This window comes from Mustela erminea, chromosome 10 (assembly GCF_009829155.1).
Source record: "Mustela erminea isolate mMusErm1 chromosome 10, mMusErm1.Pri, whole genome shotgun sequence".
NCBI classification, from domain to species: domain Eukaryota; kingdom Metazoa; phylum Chordata; class Mammalia; order Carnivora; family Mustelidae; genus Mustela; species Mustela erminea.
In genome coordinates, this window is record NC_045623.1 from 93106981 (window position 1) to 93125675 (window position 18695).

At 50.3% G+C, this 18695-nt stretch overlaps 2 protein-coding genes across 9 annotated transcripts in view; one reads left to right on the forward strand and one right to left on the reverse strand.

Annotated features, from left to right (window-relative positions):
- LUZP1 (leucine zipper protein 1) overlaps positions 1-14629 on the forward strand; it is a 102065-nt gene extending 87436 nt beyond the window's left edge. For all 5 annotated transcript variants that reach the window (XM_032303217.1, XM_032303218.1, XM_032303216.1 and 2 more), the window contains 2 exons: positions 6045-9229; positions 10720-14629. In XM_032303217.1, coding sequence (XP_032159108.1) covers positions 6164-9229; positions 10720-10875 — 3222 coding nt within the window. In that variant the 5' untranslated portion in view covers positions 6045-6163 and the 3' untranslated portion in view covers positions 10876-14629. The remainder of the gene's footprint in view (positions 1-6044; positions 9230-10719) is intronic.
- A 1367-nt stretch (positions 14630-15996) lies between these two features.
- The window catches only part of KDM1A (lysine demethylase 1A), a 58496-nt gene continuing 55797 nt past the window's right edge, over positions 15997-18695 (reverse strand). For all 4 annotated transcript variants that reach the window (XM_032303222.1, XM_032303221.1, XM_032303220.1 and 1 more), the window contains 3 exons: positions 18097-18224; positions 17315-17461; positions 15997-16464 (listed from right to left, as the gene is read on the reverse strand). In XM_032303222.1, the coding sequence (XP_032159113.1) occupies positions 16279-16464; positions 17315-17461; positions 18097-18224 (461 nt within the window). In that variant the 3' untranslated portion in view covers positions 15997-16278. The remainder of the gene's footprint in view (positions 16465-17314; positions 17462-18096; positions 18225-18695) is intronic.

Consider the following 18695-nt stretch of genomic DNA (forward strand, 5'->3'; position numbering starts at 1 on the left):
TTGGGTCCCTTTCACTGCTTTATTAATTTTATTTATACATAAGCTGTAACCATTGAATACATTGTTGCTGTTTTTTTTTTTTTTAAGATTTTGTTTATTTCTGAGAGAGACAGAAAAAGAGCACACAAGCAGGGGGAACAGCAGAGGGAGAGGGAGAAGCAGGGAGCCCCATGTGGGGCTCGATCCCAGGACCCTGGGATAATGACCTAAGCTGAAGGCAGATGCTTAACCGACTGAGCCACCCAGGCGCCCTCATGGTTGCTCTTATTTTCTACAAACTGTTACCTGTTAGATCAATTAAGAGTAAGAAAAATTAAAAGTGCTATTTTACTTTCACTTTAATGTTCTTCCTTTCTTTATGTGATCTGAATTTTTAATTTAACTGAAGAACTCTTTTAACATTTTTAACGAGGCAGGTCTACTGGCAGCAGATCTCAATTTTTATTTGTGTGAGGTCTTTATTTTTTTCTTCATCTTTGAAGTGGTATAAGAATTTTTTTTCCACATTTGTAGGGGACAGAATTGTAGATTGGTGGTGTTCTTTTCCTCTGTCAACATTGTTAAGTATTTCACTCCACTCTCTTCTGGCTTACCTGACTTCTGAGAAGTCAGATGTAATGCTAGTCTTTGTTCCTCTATAGATAAGGTAGTTTTTTTCTCCTTGGCTTCTTTCAAGATTTTTTCTTTGTCTTTGATATTATGCAGTGTGAATTTGCTATGTCTAGGTGTTGATTTTTGTTTTACTTTTGACATTTATCCTGCTTGGTGTTATTTGGAAATTCTCAGTCATTATTGCCTCAAATTTTTTCTAATTCTGTTATTCCCATTAAATGTTATAAACTTTGTAGTTGTCCTACACTTATTGGATGTTCTGGTTTTTGTTGTTGTTTTTTTAAGTAATTTTTCTCTTTACTTTACAGGTTTAGAAATTTCTATTGACATACCCTCAAGCCCAGAGGTTCTTTACCCAGCTCTGTTAGTGTACTAATGAGATAATCAAAGGCATTCTTCATTTGTTACAGTGTTTTTGATTTCTAATATTTTTTTTTGGTTCCTAGAATTTCCATTTCTGTTCTTGTATGAGGTCTACTTTTTCCATTAGAGCCCTTGTTGTATTAATCATTGTTTTAAATTTTTGGTAATTCCAAAATCTCTGCCATATCTGAGTCTGGTTCTGATGCTTGCTGTGTTTCTTCAAACCGTGTTTTTTGCCTTTTAGTATGCCTTGTAATTTTTTGATGAAAGCAGGACATGATGTCCTGGATAAAAATGACTGAGGTAAGTAGGCCTTTCCTGGTGGTCCTCTCCCCTTCTCCCCTCAAACTCTCCTGCCCCTTAGGTGGTACAGGATAGCTAGAGGGAGTTGGGTGTTTCCTTTCGCCCAGGCTCTGGTTTCAAAATACCTGTTTTAATCCTCCCCTGCTGGGTGCACGAGGGAGTTTCCTCTCATCCTCACTGTGAGAGCCTCTTACGGCTCCTGGAGGTAAAGCTCTTCAAGCAGGCTGTGCTGTTTCCCTCAAGACGGAGACTCCCTCTTGCTCTTGGCTCACGGAGCTGTCCTCGCTGAGCTCCCAGCAAGTTGTCAGTCGTAGTTCAGGTTTGCCGGCTCTCGTGCCAGTTCCCGTGGGCACTCGTGAATTTCTGTTGTGTTAAATTAGGACTCCCTGCGTCTACTTGTCTAAGTTTTGGATCAGTCGTTTTTGTGACCTCATTTCTCTCATGGAGCTAAGAAGAGTTGTGAATTTTCAGTCTGTTCTGCTTTTTATATGTTAAGACACAGTGATGACTTCCTTACATGCTGGGCTAGAAACTGGAGGTCTGCCATACCTTCTCTCTGCTTTTTACTGCCGTAAGATAGTTTTTTTTTTTTTATTGTTATTTATTATTTATGTGTAACATAAAATCTATCATATGCACCATTTATAGTTCAGTAGTGTTAAGTATGTATTCACATTGTTGTACACACCAATCTCTGGAACATTTTTTATTTTGCATGACTGAAATTCCATACTTGTTAATAACAATAACGGTCCCATTTCCACCTCCCCCAGCCTATGGCAATTACCATTCTACTGCATTTATGTGAACTGGAATATTCTAGGTACGTCATGAGTGAAATATACAGTATTTGTCTTTTGTGATTGAATTATTTCACTTAGCACAGTGTCCTCAAGCTTGATCCAGGTTGTACCAGGTGACAGAATCGCCCCCCCTTTTTTTTTTTTTTAAATTTTATTTATTTATTTATTTGACAGACAGAGATCACAGTAGGCAGAGAGAGAGGAGGAAGCAGGCTCCCCGCTGAGCAGAGAGCCCGACGGCGGGGCTGATCCCAGGACTGTGGGATCATGACCTGAGCTGTAGGTAGAGGCTCAACCTACTGAGCCACCCAGGCACCCCAAGAATCACCTTTTTTAAGACGAATATTTCACTGTAGCATATGCTACATTTTGTGTTTCCATCCATCCTCCGATGGACACTTTGGGCTGCTTCCACTTCTTCGCCATTGTAAATAGCGCTTTCATGAACACAGGCATTCAGATATCTCTTCAAGATCCTGTTTTGAATTTTTTTTGTACTTCTACCCAGAAGTGAAATTGCTGGGTCATGTGGTAATTCTTTTTTTTAATCTTTAGAAGAGCTGCCATGCTGTTTTCCAATAAGTTTTACCATTTTATTTTTGCACCAACAGTGTACAAGGCTTCCAGTTTCTCCATATTCTCACCGACACTGGTTTTGGGGATAGTAGCCGTCCTGATGGGTGTGAAGTGATCTCCCATTGTGATTTTGATTTGCATTTCCCTCATGTCAATGAGGTTGAGTATCTTTTCATATGCTTGTAGGCCATATTATCTTTGGAGCAATGTCTTTTCAAGTCCTTTGCCCATCTTTAAATCATGTTACTTTTTTTTTGTTAAGTTGTAGGAGTTCTTTATATATACTCTGCTTACTAATGCCTTATCAGGCATGTGATTAATAGTTACTCTTAACAAGTTCTAAATTTAGTTGTAATTACTCTGTCCTCTTCCCTCAAACTACAACTTTTTAAGAACACTTGAATCCTGATTTCTTTCTTTATGACTTACATGTTATTACCCGGCATTTTAGTTCAGTTCCACTTTGGTTTTATCCTGCCCTACCCCTCCTATCCCCAGTTAATTTTTGTTTACTGTTTAACTGAACCAGTCCTTGTGTGGGTTAATTTCTTTGCTTTCCTGGAGCGCGTGGGTGGCTCATTTGGTTAAGTGTCTGTCTTCAGCCCAGGTCATGATCTCAGGGTCCTGGGATCCAACCCTGGGTCGGACTCCCTGCTCAGTGGGGAGTCTGCTTCTTCCCCTCTGACTCCCCACACCCCCCACCACTCACTCTCATGTGCTGTCTCTCTCAAATAAAATCTTTTTTTTTTAATTTATTAATTTGACAGACAGAGATCATAATTAGGCAGAGAGGCAGGAAGGGAAGCAGGCTCCCTGCTGAGCAGGAGCCCGATGCGGGGCTCGATCCCAGGACCCTGGGACCATGACCTGAGCAGAAGGCAGAGGCTTTAACCCACTGAGCCACCCAGGCGCCCCTCAAATAAAATCTTTAAAAAACCTCTTTGCTTTCCATTCCTTCTTGCATATCATGCCTGTCTGTCAAATAAATAAATAAATAAATAAATAAAATCTTTAAAAAAAAAAAAAAAGGGCCATTCTGTCACCTGGTACAACCTGGATCAAGCTTGAGGACACTGTGCTAAGTGATCAATTTCTATATTCACTTTTTTTTTTAGATTTTTTTTGAGAGGACATGTCCAAGAGCAGGGGGTGGGGCTGAGAGAGGGGGAGAAGCAGACTCCCCGTTTGAGCATGGCACCCAAAGTGGGGCTTGATCCCACGACCTGAGCCAAAATAAAGAGTCCGACATGACACTTAATTGACTGAGCCGCCCAGGTTCCCCAGTTTCTATACTCTGAAGTACATCCATAAATAGCTTTTTCAGTGAAGGTCTATTAATAATAAACACTTAGGTTTTTATTTTCCTTTTTTGTTGTTGTTGTTCTGAAAGGGTTTCTAATTGTATCTTGTTTCATACTTTGCCTTGGTATTTTCTTCTAGGTTACGATTATTTTCCTTTTTGTTACTTCTCTTCTCTTGGTGGTATCCTGCTGTATCCTTACTTACGTGTCTAGGTGCAGATTTAACTTTACTACCCTGCTTGGTTGGGACTTGACTTCCTAAGTGTAAGGCTTCCTGTCTTTCATCAACTCTTGAAGATACCGGTAGTTCTTCAAACGTTACCTCACCTTCATTCTCTCTGTGCCTTCCTTTTGGGTCGCACATTAAAAACTTCCTCATTTTTAGACATCTTTATTTTACTCCCCATCTATTAACCTTTCTTTCTTGTCTTTCCTTCCTTTCTTCTTCAAGTAGGCTTAATGCCCAGCATGGAGCTGAATAGGGGGCTTGAACTCAGGAAGCTGAGATCAAGACCTGAGCTGAAATCAAGAGTCAGGTGCTTAACCGACTGAGCCACCCAGGTGCCACATGAGACTTTCTTTCACAAAATCTTTTTACGTTTGTGCTGCCCTTTGTAATCTTGTATCTCTTCTCAAGCACTGTACTCTCTTCATTGGCACTGAATTTGCTATTTTTCTTTCCATTTGTTAGTGACTCTTTTTGGTTAATTTAAAAATCTTCTGATCTTAGTTAATGCCATCTCTTTCTAATCTGGTTTGGATGCCTTCCTTTTTTTTTTTTTTAAACTGTAAACACTAGAATGTGCTTAATTTAGGGTCTCTATCTTATGAACTTTTGTTCTTATTGGTATAAATATCCTTTGTTCAGTCATAGTAAAAGAGCAGTCCTTATGGTTTTTTGTGGGTTTTTTAAAGATTTTTGAGAGAAAGCAGTAGAGAGAGAGAGAGAGCATAAGTGGGGTGCAGAGAGAGAGGGAGAAGCAGGCTTCCCACTGAGCAGGGAGTGTGATGATGGGCTTGATCCCAGGACCCAAAGGATCATGACCTGAGCCAAAGGCAGATGCTTAACTGACGGAACCACCCAGGTGCCCATCTTTGTAATTTAGAATTGTAAACCCAGGGTTCAGCAGGACTTTATCTGTGGAACTCTTGTGTGACCTGAGTAGAGGGTGTATCTCTCCAGAGTATTTCTGTTTACCTCTGGTAGGTTTCCCAGGGATTTTACCAGGCTGAGACCATTTTAGGTTAGATTGTCAGCAAGGACAAGTTGATACCAGACCACTCAAGGCAGTCTAAATTTGAACTCAGAACTCAAGTGAAGGCACGACCCAAATTATAAATTCTCTAGGGATACAACCCTTTCTTTCTCCTCTCCCAGAGCCTAGGTCCTATTATCTCCCTAATGTCAGTGAGGTGATTTTCTTTTTCACTAATCTATTCTTTCTTTTTTAAGATTTTATTTATTTGACAGATCACAAGCAGGCAGAGAGGCAGGCAGAGAGAGAGGGGGAAGCAGGCTCCCTGCTGAGCAAAGAGCCCCATGTGGGGCTCGATCCCTGAGATCATGACCCGATCCGAAGGCAGAGGCTTCACCCACTGAGCCACCCAGGCGCCCCATTCACTAATCTAGTTGTTCCCTGAAGCTGTCATAGTTCTTGATAATCTTACAATTATTTACTGCTTCGTTACTAAGAGGTTTCTACACATTATCTCGGAACAGTAATGGGGAGAGATATGGTAAGGATCATTATACCCATTTTACAACTCAGTAAAACTGAAGCTGTTTACTTAGTGATTTGCAGAAACGTAAGGACAGTCCTGGGATTAGGTAGGCGGCACACGGTAAAGATGAGAAATGAGGCATCCCTCTCCTCTGTATTTTTGCCGTGTGGCCACGGATAACATTCTTCATTAGGATTAAACTAGATAATCACCTCAGTATTGGTCATTCCTGCGGGATTATTAAAATTCATTCAACACATATGAGCACCTGCTATGTTCTAGGCACAAGAATTAAAAGAACGGGGGGCTGAAGTACAGATGTTAGATCTGCTGCCTGACGTGCTTTCTGCTTTTCCTTCTGTAGACTGATAATGGTCTCCAGCTGCCAAAGAAGGCTGTGGACACCAAGAGAAAGGTAACCATTTCTCGTCCCCGCGAGTGGAACTGGATGCCTCTCGGGGCGCACAGCAGCTGGCAGCAGGCATGGCTGAACTTACAAGCTACAAGGATACCGCCTCCAGCCGCCACCTGCGGTTTAAGTTACAGAGTCTAAGCCGCCGTCTCGATGAGCTGGAGGAAGCCACGAAAAACCTCCAGAAAGCAGAGGATGAGCTCCTGGACCTCCAGGACAAGGTGATTCAGGCGGAAGGCAGCAACTCCAGCATGCTGGCGGAGATCGAAGTGCTGCGCCAGCGAGTGCTGAGAATCGAGGGCAAAGATGAGGAAATCAAGAGAGCGGAGGACCTGTGTCGGCTGATGAAGGAGAAGCTGGAAGAGGAGGAAAACCTCACGCGGGAGCTGAAGTCCGAGATCGAGCGGCTTCAGAAGCGAATGGCCGAGCTGGAGAAGCTGGAGGAGGCCTTCGGCAGGAGCAAGAATGACTGCACCCAGCTCTGTCTGAGTCTGAATGAGGAGAGGAACCTGACCAAGAAGATCTCCTCCGAGCTGGAAGTGCTCAGGGTCAAAGTGAAAGAACTGGAATGTTCTGAGGACCGCCTGGATAAAACGGAGCAGAATTTAGTGTCAGAGTTAGAAAAGCTGAAGTCGTTGACTCTGAGCTTTGTGAGTGAGAGAAAATACTTGAATGAAAAGGAGAAAGAAAACGAGAAGCTGATCAGAGAGCTCACCCAGAAACTGGAGCAGAACAAAAAGATGCACCGAGATTATACCAGGAACGCTTCTAATCTTCTGGAAAGGAACGACCTGCGGATTGAGGACGGGGTCTGCCCCACGCCGCCCTGCAAAGAATCCAGGAGGAAGGGCGCTCTGGACTATCTCAAGCAGGTCGAGAACGAAGCCAGAAACAAATCCGAAAATGAGAAGAACCGGAATCAGGAAGACAACAAAGTGAAAGACCTTAACCAAGAGATTGAGAAACTTAAGACACAGATCAAACATTTTGAATTTTTGGAAGAAGAGCTTAAGAAAATGAGGGCCAAAAATAATGACCTTCAGGATAATTACCTAAGTGAACAAAATAAGAACAAACTCTTGGCCAGCCAGCTGGAGGAGATAAAGCTACAGATCAAGAAACAGAAGGAGTTAGAGAACGGGGAGGTGGAAGGGGAGGAGGCTTTCCTGCCCGGCAAAGGCAGGCACGAGAGGACGAAGTTGAGAGGCCACGGGACTGAGGCGCCTGTGTCCAGGCACACGGCCCGGGAACTGTCCCCTCAGCACAAGCGGGAGAGGCATCGCAACAGGGAGTTTGCGCTCAACAATGACTGTTCTCTGGGCAGCAGGCAGGTCTCCTCTCCCAGCTTCGCCAACAGGAGGGCCGCCAAAGCTTCCAACGCGGGGGCGGCTGCGGACAGCGGGGCTCAGGAGACGAGGAGGACCGAGGAGCGATACGCGTCGGGCTCTTCTCAGAGCGAAGGCAGGAAGGCCAGGGAGCAGCCGTCGGTGCTGAGCCGCTACCCGCCCGCGGCGCAGGAGCACAGCAAGGTTTGGAAGGGCGCTCCCAAGCCAGGAGCGGAGAGTGGGTTGAAGGGAAAAGTGGAGAAGACAACACGAACGTTCAGTGACAATACCACCCATGGGGCTGTTCCCAGTGACGTACCGGGTAGAGGTGACAAGGCTTCTGACACCTCCGCAGAGGCCCCCTTTGGCAAGAGGGGGCAGGGACCCGGCAACGGAAGTCCGTTAAATCAGGCTGCAGACTGCGGCAGTCCCAAGGGGATGGGATCCCTGGCCTCGTCTCGGAGATCTTCCTCAGAAGGGCTCTGCAAGGGCAAAAAGGCTGCCAGCGGCCCAGAGGCGGATAGCAGTGCCCCAAATTCTAAGCCTCCACTCTTATCAAAATATCCCTATAGCTCCAGAAGCCAAGAGAACATCCTTCAGGGCTTCTCAACCCCAAATAAAGAGGGCATCGATCAACCTGTAGCCGTTGTGATGGAAGACAGCAGTCAGCACGAGGCCCTGAGGTGCCGCGTCATCAGATCCGGTGGCAGAGAGAAGGTGGACTCCGATGATGACGGGGATGCGGCCTCTCTGGTTACTGCCAAGTTGGTAAACACAACCATCACGCCGGAGCCGGAGCCCAGGCACCAGCCCAGCTCGAGGGAAAAAGCCAAATCGCGAGGAGGACTTAGAACCTCCCTGTTTGAGAATGATAAAGATGTCGGGACAGAAAATGAATCCGTGAAGCCCGTCAGAGCCTCCGCCAATGCCGTCGAGTTCCCAGAAGCCAATGGTGCTGGGGTCAAAAGCCAACGGCCCTTCAGCCCCAGAGAGGCCTTGCGGTCCAGAGCCGTCATCAAACCCGTCATCATTGATAAGGATGTGAAAAAAATTATGGGGGGATCTGGAACCGAGACCGCCACGGAGAAGCAGAAATCCACCTCGAAACCAGGCCCCAACAAGGTGACGAGCAGCATAACCATTTACCCCTCTGACAGCAGCAGCCCGCGATCCAGCCCGGGCGAGGCCCCCCGGGAGAGGCACACGTCCACCAGCAACATCCAGGTGGGGCCGGCAGAGCTCACGGCGCTCGGCAACCACGTCAGCTCCCCCTTTGAGCTCTCCATTCACAAACATGACATCGCCCTGCAGTTCACCGAAGCAGAAAGGACGGCAGATGGGCCCCCGAAGAACAGGCCAGAAACCGTGGTGTCTCGGAGCAGCATTATAATCAAGCCCTCGGATCCCTCGGAGAGAAACAGCCACGCAGCCCCAGCGGAGACAATCCGGTGGAAAAACCACAGCGCCGCTTCCGAAGCGGGCTGTGCGGACGCCAGGCACGTCACGGTGCGCAACGCCTGGAAGAGCAGGCGGGACTTGAACTCCTCGGAGGACCCCCCAGCCCGAGGAGGGAGAAGCGCGGAAGCTGCCAACGCCTACACCCAGAGGGCCGCCACGGACTGCTCGGACCTCGGGCAGCCCAGGTCGCACGTCTGTGAGCAGGGCACTGAGAGGGCAGGAAATTCAGGGGACGCCCCCGAGCTCGCCTCCAAAAGGACCCAGAGTAGCCTCACCGTGTCCGAGGTGCTCAGTCGTCGGAATCGGGTGGGAGATGCCGCCACCGGGGCAGCCTGGAACCACGCGGCCGGCGCGGTGAGCCCCCCCCCCACCCCACTTTCCCTCTCCCTCCCCTCCTGGCGCTTTCCTTTTCTCTGGCCAGCGTGACTCAGGATTATGGGGCCAGGAAATACCGGGGAGAGCCGGGCTGCTCGGAGAACTGCTGAGAATCGGGGGGGTTTGGCCTTGAGAAGGAGGAAGTACGTCGCAGAAGGTATTTGGGCAGGGAGCAGCTTGAGTTTCCCAAACCCTTTTCCCAGTCTGTCTCTTCTGTACTCAAGGCCACACAAAAGGAAGAGATCTGGCCTCCTTCCCCTGGGTTTGCCAGAGTAGCCAAAGGAACTCCCCTTAAAGCCCCACAGAGCAGCATCTAGAAGCCCAGGAAGCTGCGGCCGGAGAGGAGAGCCGGGGAGAGGGTCTCCCCAGCGGAGCCCGGCCGGCTGCTGGCACGCGGGGCACGAGCGCGAGGGCTTTTCCTGGGCCCCGCTGACACGCCTGTGCCCTCGGGTCACTCGCGTCTAAGTCATCGTATCCTCCGTCTTGAGGGCAGCGCTGGCACAGTAGGCTCGTTCCAGGAGCGAGAAAGCACAACCGCCGCCTCATGTGAGGGTCGGAGCGTCAGGTGAAGGGGCGGCCTCAGCGAGTGTCTGGATCCGGAGCCTGCGAGGATGCAGGACGCTTTGGACGCAGATGTTGTTTCCTTTTTAGAGGGCACGGGACGGTGCGCTAACGCGAAATGCCCTGCAAGCCCTCACAGGGCACTGAGCGTCTGACAGCGCACCTCCCCACCGCCTCAGTCTCTCCAGGAGCCCCGCGGGCAGGTGTTAGCCCCGTTTTTTAGATCTAGAAATGGAGGGTCGGGGACCCAAAGTGCCTTACCTAAGGCCGCCTGAGTGAATTACTGGAAGCGCTGAGATGGGAATCGAAGGTTCCGGTTTCTGAATCACGCACTTTCTACCCTGCCAGCTTGAAACTTGCTCACTCATACTTGAGTTCTTCGATCTGCATTTGCTCGAAGGACCAATGAGAACACTGCAAAGGCAGAGTTTTGGTACAAGAGGAGTGAAGGGGAGGGGGTATGTGTTTAGGTCCCCGAAGCTTTGGATATCCGAGAGGATGAGGGATATGTACGGACCTGAAAGGGAAGGGCCCTGGCTTTTTGGTAGTTTATAGGTGAGAAGTAGGAGGAGCCTGACCTGGCCTCCTTTTCAGGGTACTTTCTTGCTCCCCAAGCAGGGAAATGGCTCACCCCAGAAGCACGCAGCCTGCCCATGCGGAACGCAAGGAGTGCCGGGCCCCTGCTTATGGGGCTGGCCCCGTGCCCCCATCCCAGGCCCTGTCCTACCCTACAAGCCCCAGCAGCCTGGGGGTGTGGTCTCTCCTCGTTTCCAAGGGATGTTTAAATTGGCCCGTGCTGTGGTCTGTCTACACTCTGCTGGGCTGGAGAGGACCCCGGGGTAGGGAATGAGCGGGTCTGGTCACTAGCTGTTGTCCTCCACAGCTCACGTCTGTCCTTTTTGGCACAGGAGGATGGGGACGACTGCTCACCCGGTGTCCACAGGCGACCGCACAACCCCCTGGAGCGGTGTGAGCTGCCTGCGAAGCCGGGGCCGTCCGAGTCGGGGCGCGCCTGGGCCGACGAGCGGTTACGGCCAGCCCGGCCCTGCGCCGAGGACAACTGAGCCGGCTGGGTGAGGTCTGCTGTCTCCTCTGCTCCCGCTTCTCCACTCTCCTGCCTTCCTGCCCTACGAAGGATGCGAGGCCCGTTAACCCAGCCGGACGCCGGGCCTTGGCTGGGAGACCACGGCAGACCAGGCTGCGGCTCAGGTCGTTTTGCCACCTGGCCAGGGGGGCTCCGAAACTACAAGCTGGACATAAGTCACGCAGGCCCAGCCTTCCCCGATGCATGAGTCCTCTCTCCTCGTCCCTGTCCCCAGGTCGCGTAGGCCCCGCTGGCCCCCAGTGGGGAAAGCTATAGAAAGCCCTCGTGCCCTCACCACGCAACCGCAGCCGAAGGCCCTTCTCTGCTCCTCGGTGGGGCAGAGGGCAGCCCTTCCGCGCGGCTAGTTTCTTAGTCTCTACACCGCACCCCGTTCGCTCCTTGTCGGCTCTAGGGGCCCAAGTACCCGCTGAGACCCAGCAGCCGTGGGCTCCACCGGGGCGGGGGGGCACCCGCTCCTCTCCCCTTTGGCGTTCCTCAGACTTGGACAGCGGGAGGTCTGTGCTGCCTCTAAGGGACTGTGGAGGCCACCTTCAGGCTGGCGCTTCTCGGACTTGGCCCCCTGGGGCGGGACACACGGGTACCCACCTATCGGATGATGTCCTCCCTCCCCCTCCCCTGGCTCTCTGCTCACCTTCCAAAGGCACCTGGAAGCGCACAAGCCTCACGCATCTCCTTTCCTGGGCACCAATAATGCTGCTGGCACTGCCCGCCCCTCTCCCTCAGCTGGAGACTTCAGGCCAACTCCGTCATTTCCACCCTTTGGAATATTCCGGAACTAAACTGGGCCTGACCCAGCGGACTCTGCCTTCTAGAAGTGCCCAGCAAGGGGGAAAGTGGGCAGGGAGAAGCGTCTCCCGTCACTCCACAAAGCAATATTTCCATGAGAGGCATGGACTCGTTCCTCTCCCTTCGCGTCCCGGGGAGGAGGTGTTGCACTTTACCAGGCTGCGGCATTCCTACAGAAGCGGGCCCTTGGCTTCTGCGGATGGTCATTAGGACTTCACTGGAGGACAGCTCATACTAAATGCCTATCGAGGGCCCCAGGTTTGTACAGTGCAAAATGCGGCAAAGCTTTCAGGAAGCCACACAAATAAACAATTGATTAGTTTTCTTATACCATTCACGGGGGGTGGGGGGGAGACAGTTACAAAGAACCATATATTCTTGGCACGGCTTTTTGTGTAACAGTTCGAAGAAGGGGTCCCTTTCCAAAGGCTGCTTGTAATGACGCAGACACTGTTCCTTCCTAGGGGAAGAGCATAGCTAGGAGTCAGGAAAGCTGAGTTTTCTTCATGGCTTTGTACTGTGTTGCTGTGTGACTTTGGACAAGTCACTGTCTGTCCTCTTGGGGCCTCAGTTTCCATATCTGTAAAATGAATTCTTTGAAATGGTCTCTAAGGGTCCTAAGTGTGACATTCTTAGATTATTCTGTTTACACTGTCCTGTGGGGGCTCACTCTGCTTCTGGAAGGTAGCATCCAGATGGGTTCAGGGAAGGGGTCTTCTCTCCTGCCACGTTTTCGAGGGCCTTGTTCTTTCCGCGTTCTAACATCATGCGGATGGACTCCGCGAAGCCTGGCCGGCCTCGTTCTTCTGGTCTGTGAGAGGAGGGACTGGATCAGATGGCTTCTGGGCCCACGCGGCTCACAGCGCTCCCTGGCTTTCGGGACCCCCCATCGGCCCTCTCGTGTTGCTGGCTTTGCGAGCATCTTCCCGGCCTGCACTCAGTGGGAACCAGCGCTCCTCACGCCCGCGTCTGCCATCAGACCTGGCGACCCTGGCGACGGCGCGGGGCACACCTAGCTTCCTTTCGGGGGCAGGAAAGTTGTGCGCCGACTTCCATTTTCGGGAGTGTTGCCAGTCGAAGGGCATTGCCATGTAGCTTCTCTCTCGTCCACTGTGCTGCCTCACACGCTTAGTTCAAGATGCTTTTTCCAGAACTTCTTCCTGCTGCTGCTCCGGGGTCACTGGCTAGAAACTAGCTTACCCGAGGCTGCAACCTCTCACGTGCAGCCTCCCTGCCGTTCCTCTTCACTGGCTGGCAACCTGGAGAGTCCGAAGGAAACGGGCCTCTTGGCGGTCCACTGAGGTTACAGGAAACGAATTCTGCGGCTCTTCTCTGCTGGTGGAAACAAAAGGGTGCCAAGCCATGCCTACAGGGATGTCGCCAATAATTCTTGTCTTTGGGCTTTGGAGCCCTGGATTCTGGTGCTGTAGCTCCTGGTGCCAAAGTCTGGATCTTTCCACATTGCAGCAGCATCAACACCTGCCACTCCCCAGAATGCTCTGTGGAAGAGGGACAGCTGTGGTACCCTCTTGCTGGGGGCTGCTGTCTTAAAAATCTGAGTGCAATAGGGTTTGATTGTAACGATTATTTCAGGATAAATATTGTGTTTCCTTACTCTGCATACTTTCTAGAACCGTTATAAAATAGATTTTATTTTTAAGTGTCCTCAGCATTGCAGACGATACCATGTATAATAGCAAACGAAGGCCGGAGGCTCGGTTCCTCTGGGTTTCAAGTGGCTGGCAAGGCTGGCTCTCAAATTCCAAAGTTCGAAGGCCCCTTTCTGAAAAGCAGCCTGTGTGGGACCATCTGGAGCTCACGGTCAGGGGTCCTGGGGGAAACTTCACCAAATAGGGGAGACCTAGTAATTAAATAGCTGTCCGATCAGCCAAACAGCCCTGCTGTCCCAGCCGACAGACCCACTTTCAGTGCCTCTAACTCCAGCTCTTACTGGCCGGCCGCTAGCTGCGGGAGGGCTCCCGGGGCGCCTGTGCTCAGCGCTGCGCGGTTGGAGAAAGTATGGGAGGTGGCTGAAGGCCAGAGGCCGCGCGCTCACCACTCTGGCACTCAAACCACCCGAGGAAGCTGTAGGGGTGGCGGGCGAGGAAGCCGTGGCTGTTTCTGCTTTAGCCTGACAGTGAGCCAGCGCGGGCGGATGGGGATCTGCAGCGGGGCCACCGCTCCGGCCTCGGTGACCGGCGAGTCCGCACAGAAATCCTCCCCCTCCTCTGTCGTCTAGGACCTGGGACCCTGGGGCAGCTTTCGTGCTCTACGTGTGGTGGGTCAGTGGCAAGTGCTACCCCCGCCCGGTAAGGAACGGGGACCCAGAGCCTCTGTGGATGTGGGATTTGTTGTTACTCTGACAGGACTGCTTGGGAAGAGCTGCTTTTAGGGATTATCTTTTGACAACCCCCGGGGGGGGCCCAGGGTTCTCCTCGAAGCCTCACAGCCAAGACCATAGGAAAGGGGCCCTATTTTCCTGCTGCTTCACAGCTCAGAACATGTACTGAAAGGAATGTATTTTTAAGAGAATAAAGTCTATTTTTTTGTATTTTAAAGACTGGGAGGGCTGGGAGAGTGGCCCTCACAAAACTGCCGATGCGTCAGAGACCCCTCTGCTGGGGGGCTCCGTCTCTCAGTCCACGAGTCCCTCTGCTCGTTTCGGCAGGCGCTCTGGCCTCAGCCCTGCCCCTTGGAGTCTAGGTGCAGCAGCTTCTACGTTCCTGCTCCAAGCCTGGGACCAAGGAGGCCGGACCCTGTTGCTGGAAACCAGGGCGACGCCATGAGCAGGGACTCGGGGCGCCTTGGGTGCATGTGTATAGTGGAAGCTGCCTGTCTGCACGTATCCTCGGGCTCGATTGCTGGCTGCTGGCTCTGCTGTTGGCTCTGCGGCACAATATGTAACCAATAAAGCTCCCTAGTTTCCATGTGCTCGTGTGTGAGTCCCTGGTGCCATTTCTGTCGTCACCTGAGTACAGCTGTTGTCTGGGCATCGGCACAGCCGGTGCAGCTCACTGTAGTTGACAAACCAACTCATCAGTGATGCCGCGAGGACAGGTGACATGCTGGGGCTTCGAAGAGGACACGCCTGACACCCAGCAAACGGCTGCTGGGATTCTTCGTTTAGGCTTGTCTGTCCTCACGTGGAATGGTCCTCTGTCTCAAGGTGCCTATGCCATTTATTTAAAAAACAAATGTTTTAAAGCACCTAATGCTGGACCACCCACCTGCAGTAACAGTATGAGGGCAGAGCTGTGCCTTGTTTTATTTTAAACACAGGTCGTAGGTCAAAGTCTATACACTTTCCACCACTCGCCCTGGTCCTGGTGTACAGATTCCCCCGCTGCTATTACTTGAAGACTGGGGGAAGCCCCCTTTATCTCCATTTTTAGCCTATCGTTAGCCCACCTGTGTAACAACCCTCAAATCTAAGAATAAACCTCATTTAGGCTATTATAAGGAAGAACTGACAACACAAGTAAAAGCAAACAGATAATGTGCGTGTGTTTGTAGTAAAAGTGTTAGGAGCCCTTGAGAAGGAACAGTTACTGTTCCCTTGTAAAAATGTTTTTACCTCGTATGGCAAAAGGGAATTCGCAGACATGAGTAAGGATTTTGAATGGGGAGAGGATCTGGGTGGGCCTTAAATGAAATCACAAGTATCCTTGTACGAGACAGGACTGGAAAACAAGCGAAGCAGGGACTGGAGTGATGTGCTCTGAAGAGCGAGGAAGGGGCCGCAAAGAAGCTAAAAAGGCAAGGAACTGGAATCTTCCCTCAGCGCCTGCTGTGGTCCTCCACTAGCAGCAGCGACAGGAGACTGACAGTGGTAGCTGTAAGTCACCTCAACCCTTGACCTCCTTGCGTAACACCTCCTCAAACTTCTATGCCAGTGTGCTGGACCCAAGAGTGGAAAGTTAGCACAGACCGATGGAGGGAACCTGGGGAGTAAAGCCAGAATGGTCTCTCAGAGATCCACCCAAACTCTGCCTTGTTTTATTTTAAATTTAAAAATTTTAAATATTTAAAAATTCAGAGTCTCCTCTGATTTCTTAGGCTTGACCTGTAGCTTCACGCTCTTGGCGCAGTGACCCCACAGTCCCAATGGGGAACGCCCTCGTTCCAAGGATCACGAAGCCTTTGCTTCTGCGGGGCTCCCCTCAACCCTACCTTCAGACCTGGCCAAACCCTCTGTTGCCTTTGTATAAACATCCTCCTTATTTAAACATGGAGAAAACTGGCATTTCTAAAGGCACAGCACCTGTTATATAAATCTAAAGGGGAAACAATGAGAAAGAATTTTATATGAAGTTTTATTTTTAAAATATAAAAAACCACCACACACCAAGAGACTACATCCTCTCACAACGCCTGCTTACCTCAGTCTTGAGGAAGAACACCGACTTCCACACTAACGGACAACTGCCCCTCTAGCCCTAAGTCACTCAAAGGAGGCCACCACCTTGGCCACCTGGCATCATGAGTTCCTTAGTGGGATCCAGTATTGCTCCAAGAGCTCTGCTCACACGGCAGAAGACTCACAGTGTCTGCTTCCCGCAGAACCCATCAATCAGTCTCACATGCTTGGGGACTGCTGTGCGGGGACGCCTGGTGTGGCCTGGCGAGGCAGAGTGTACATGGCCCCCAGGAACTGGTCTGCAATCCTTCCTGCTTCTCGCAGCCCACTCAGCAGAGCGCCGTGGACGGTGGCTGGATAATTCCGGATCGTATGCTCTCCAGCGAAGAACAGTCGTGGAATCGGCTATTGCAGGTAAACAAATGGAGAGAAGGATCAGCCAGTCGCAAACAGGAACTTTTCTTTTTGTTGTGTTTTAACTGCCAGATTCCTATCGGCCTTCGAAGGCTACCCCGCCAGTCACAGACCATTGTTCTACCAAAAAGGATCTCCCTCATCAGCAAGTATTCTAGAAATGACCAGTAGAAATACAACAGTAAACCTCAGCCAAGCCAGCCTTAGTCCTAGGGTAAAGCAGGACTGGACCTGTTCTTATCACTGGATGCTGGGGCACACCCAGTTCCAGAGCTTCCTTTGCCTCCTACATCCTACAGTACCTCCTGGGGCACAGGGGTTCCTGATTACTCTGCCACTGAAGCCAGCGTCTAACTCAGGACACCCCTGCTTCTCAGCTCCAGAGCGGGCTCACAGGGTCCTGAGCTCTGGAGCTGGGTCTGGCACTAAACAAGGACCCCTTAGGGGCATGTCCTGGAATCTGACATGTTCCTAGTGTTGGACACCCTGCAATAATCCTGTGAGCCATTACAGAACGGGGTGCAACTAAAAGAATGTTTTGTTTTGTTTTTTTTAAGGGGAAAAAGTTTGAATAAGGGAAAAGTAATTGGCTTAGCCTATGGATTTTTCCATTCTGAATATGGACTGCCCAGATTTAACAGAGCCGGAATGTGAGGAATCAGACACAAGTAATATTGGTCCTCCCCTTTGATGCTGCTCTTGGTTATTTGAAAGGGTCCAAGGAGAGAACAACTAAAATCTAACCACCAGCACCAGAACCTCCCCTACCCCATAAGGAAATAAGGAAATCCTTATTTGGGCTTATTCCCAAATAAGCCCAGGTAGTTTGCCAGTTTCTTACCTGTGGAGCACCTGGAATTGAGGGGCCAGGAGTGATTGGCTGAGCCATTAAGTCATAGTCATTTCCAGAAGATCCTGCAGCGACATATGAATAGGAGCCCCGGGCCCAGGGATCAGCACGCCAGCGAGATACCACAGTTTCCTTGGGCTGAAGAAAAAAGCACGAACAGAAGTTACTCCAGGGCAGAGGACAAGCCAGTCCTCTCTGAAAGGTGGGAAAGCTGTGGTGGGGGGGAACACAACAGAGCAGCAAAGGCGAAGAGGCAGGAGACATGAGTTAGCCAAGGAATTGATGCTTCCACTTTCAAACACACAAATGGCTTCCAACTAAGCATCCACGTTCCCCTGCCTAGGAAATCTATACATCTACCCAGGACTTGACCTTTATTTTCTCATGAATTCCCAAGAAGCATTACTGTGCCTTCTTTCAAAGGAATCATAAGGATCTAGTGCTTCTTTCAGTGGGCCTAAAGAACAGAACAAAGTACGAAGCTACTCTTCCAGGAGGGAGTCTGACCCTTTCGACTCAAAGGCAGGAGTGGCAGGACTCCACACGCAGGGATGACAGATGGGGCCGGCAGGGATATGCAGCAAACCCTTCTCAGTCCCCTAGGCCAGGTACTGGGCGGGGGGCTTTCCTGAATCCCACATTGACACACAGACTCCAAACACTCGCATTCCTGGAAACTCAGCACACCTCTCAATTCTGGCTGAAACTGTGCTGTGTCAGACTCCGCTTCAGTGTGAACCTTGATCCCCACTTGGCCCTTCCCACTTACTTACCTGCGGCACTGCACTGCTGCCAAAAATTCCTTTGAGGATGGCCAGGCACCGGCCAACAATCACATCATCGCTTATGTTTTCCATGATGCCGGCAGCTTCTCCTGCCACTAGTGCCAGTAGTATTGGAGCTAGAGAAACAGAAAGAACAATGCCAGGGTTTTCTACAGACTTTTCTCAAGAACTTCTTTATCAGGCCCTACATTATTCTGGGCACCCGGAAATAGGAGCACTCACAGACAGACATGCAACACTCCTGCAAGAGACAAGTTAGGTTTCCGAAATTGCAACTCAAAATCTATCCCTTAGAAGGCAGCTGGCAAAACTCTAGTCAGTAGAGTGTGACTCGTGTACTGAACCGCTTATAATTTTGCAGATACAGAAATCTTGAAGACCTAACTTCAGACCCTGCTAAAAAAAAAAAAACCCAAAAGGTAATACTGTATTTTAGGCATAGAGTCCTTAGCCCTGAACACTCTTAGTTTACTCCATGACAAGAGCTACATCCTTTCAACTACTCCAAACCCCTCTAAGCTCATCACCACCTTCGCCCACTCATTCGGAGACTATTTAGGCAACAGACTTGTCTAACAGGCACAGTA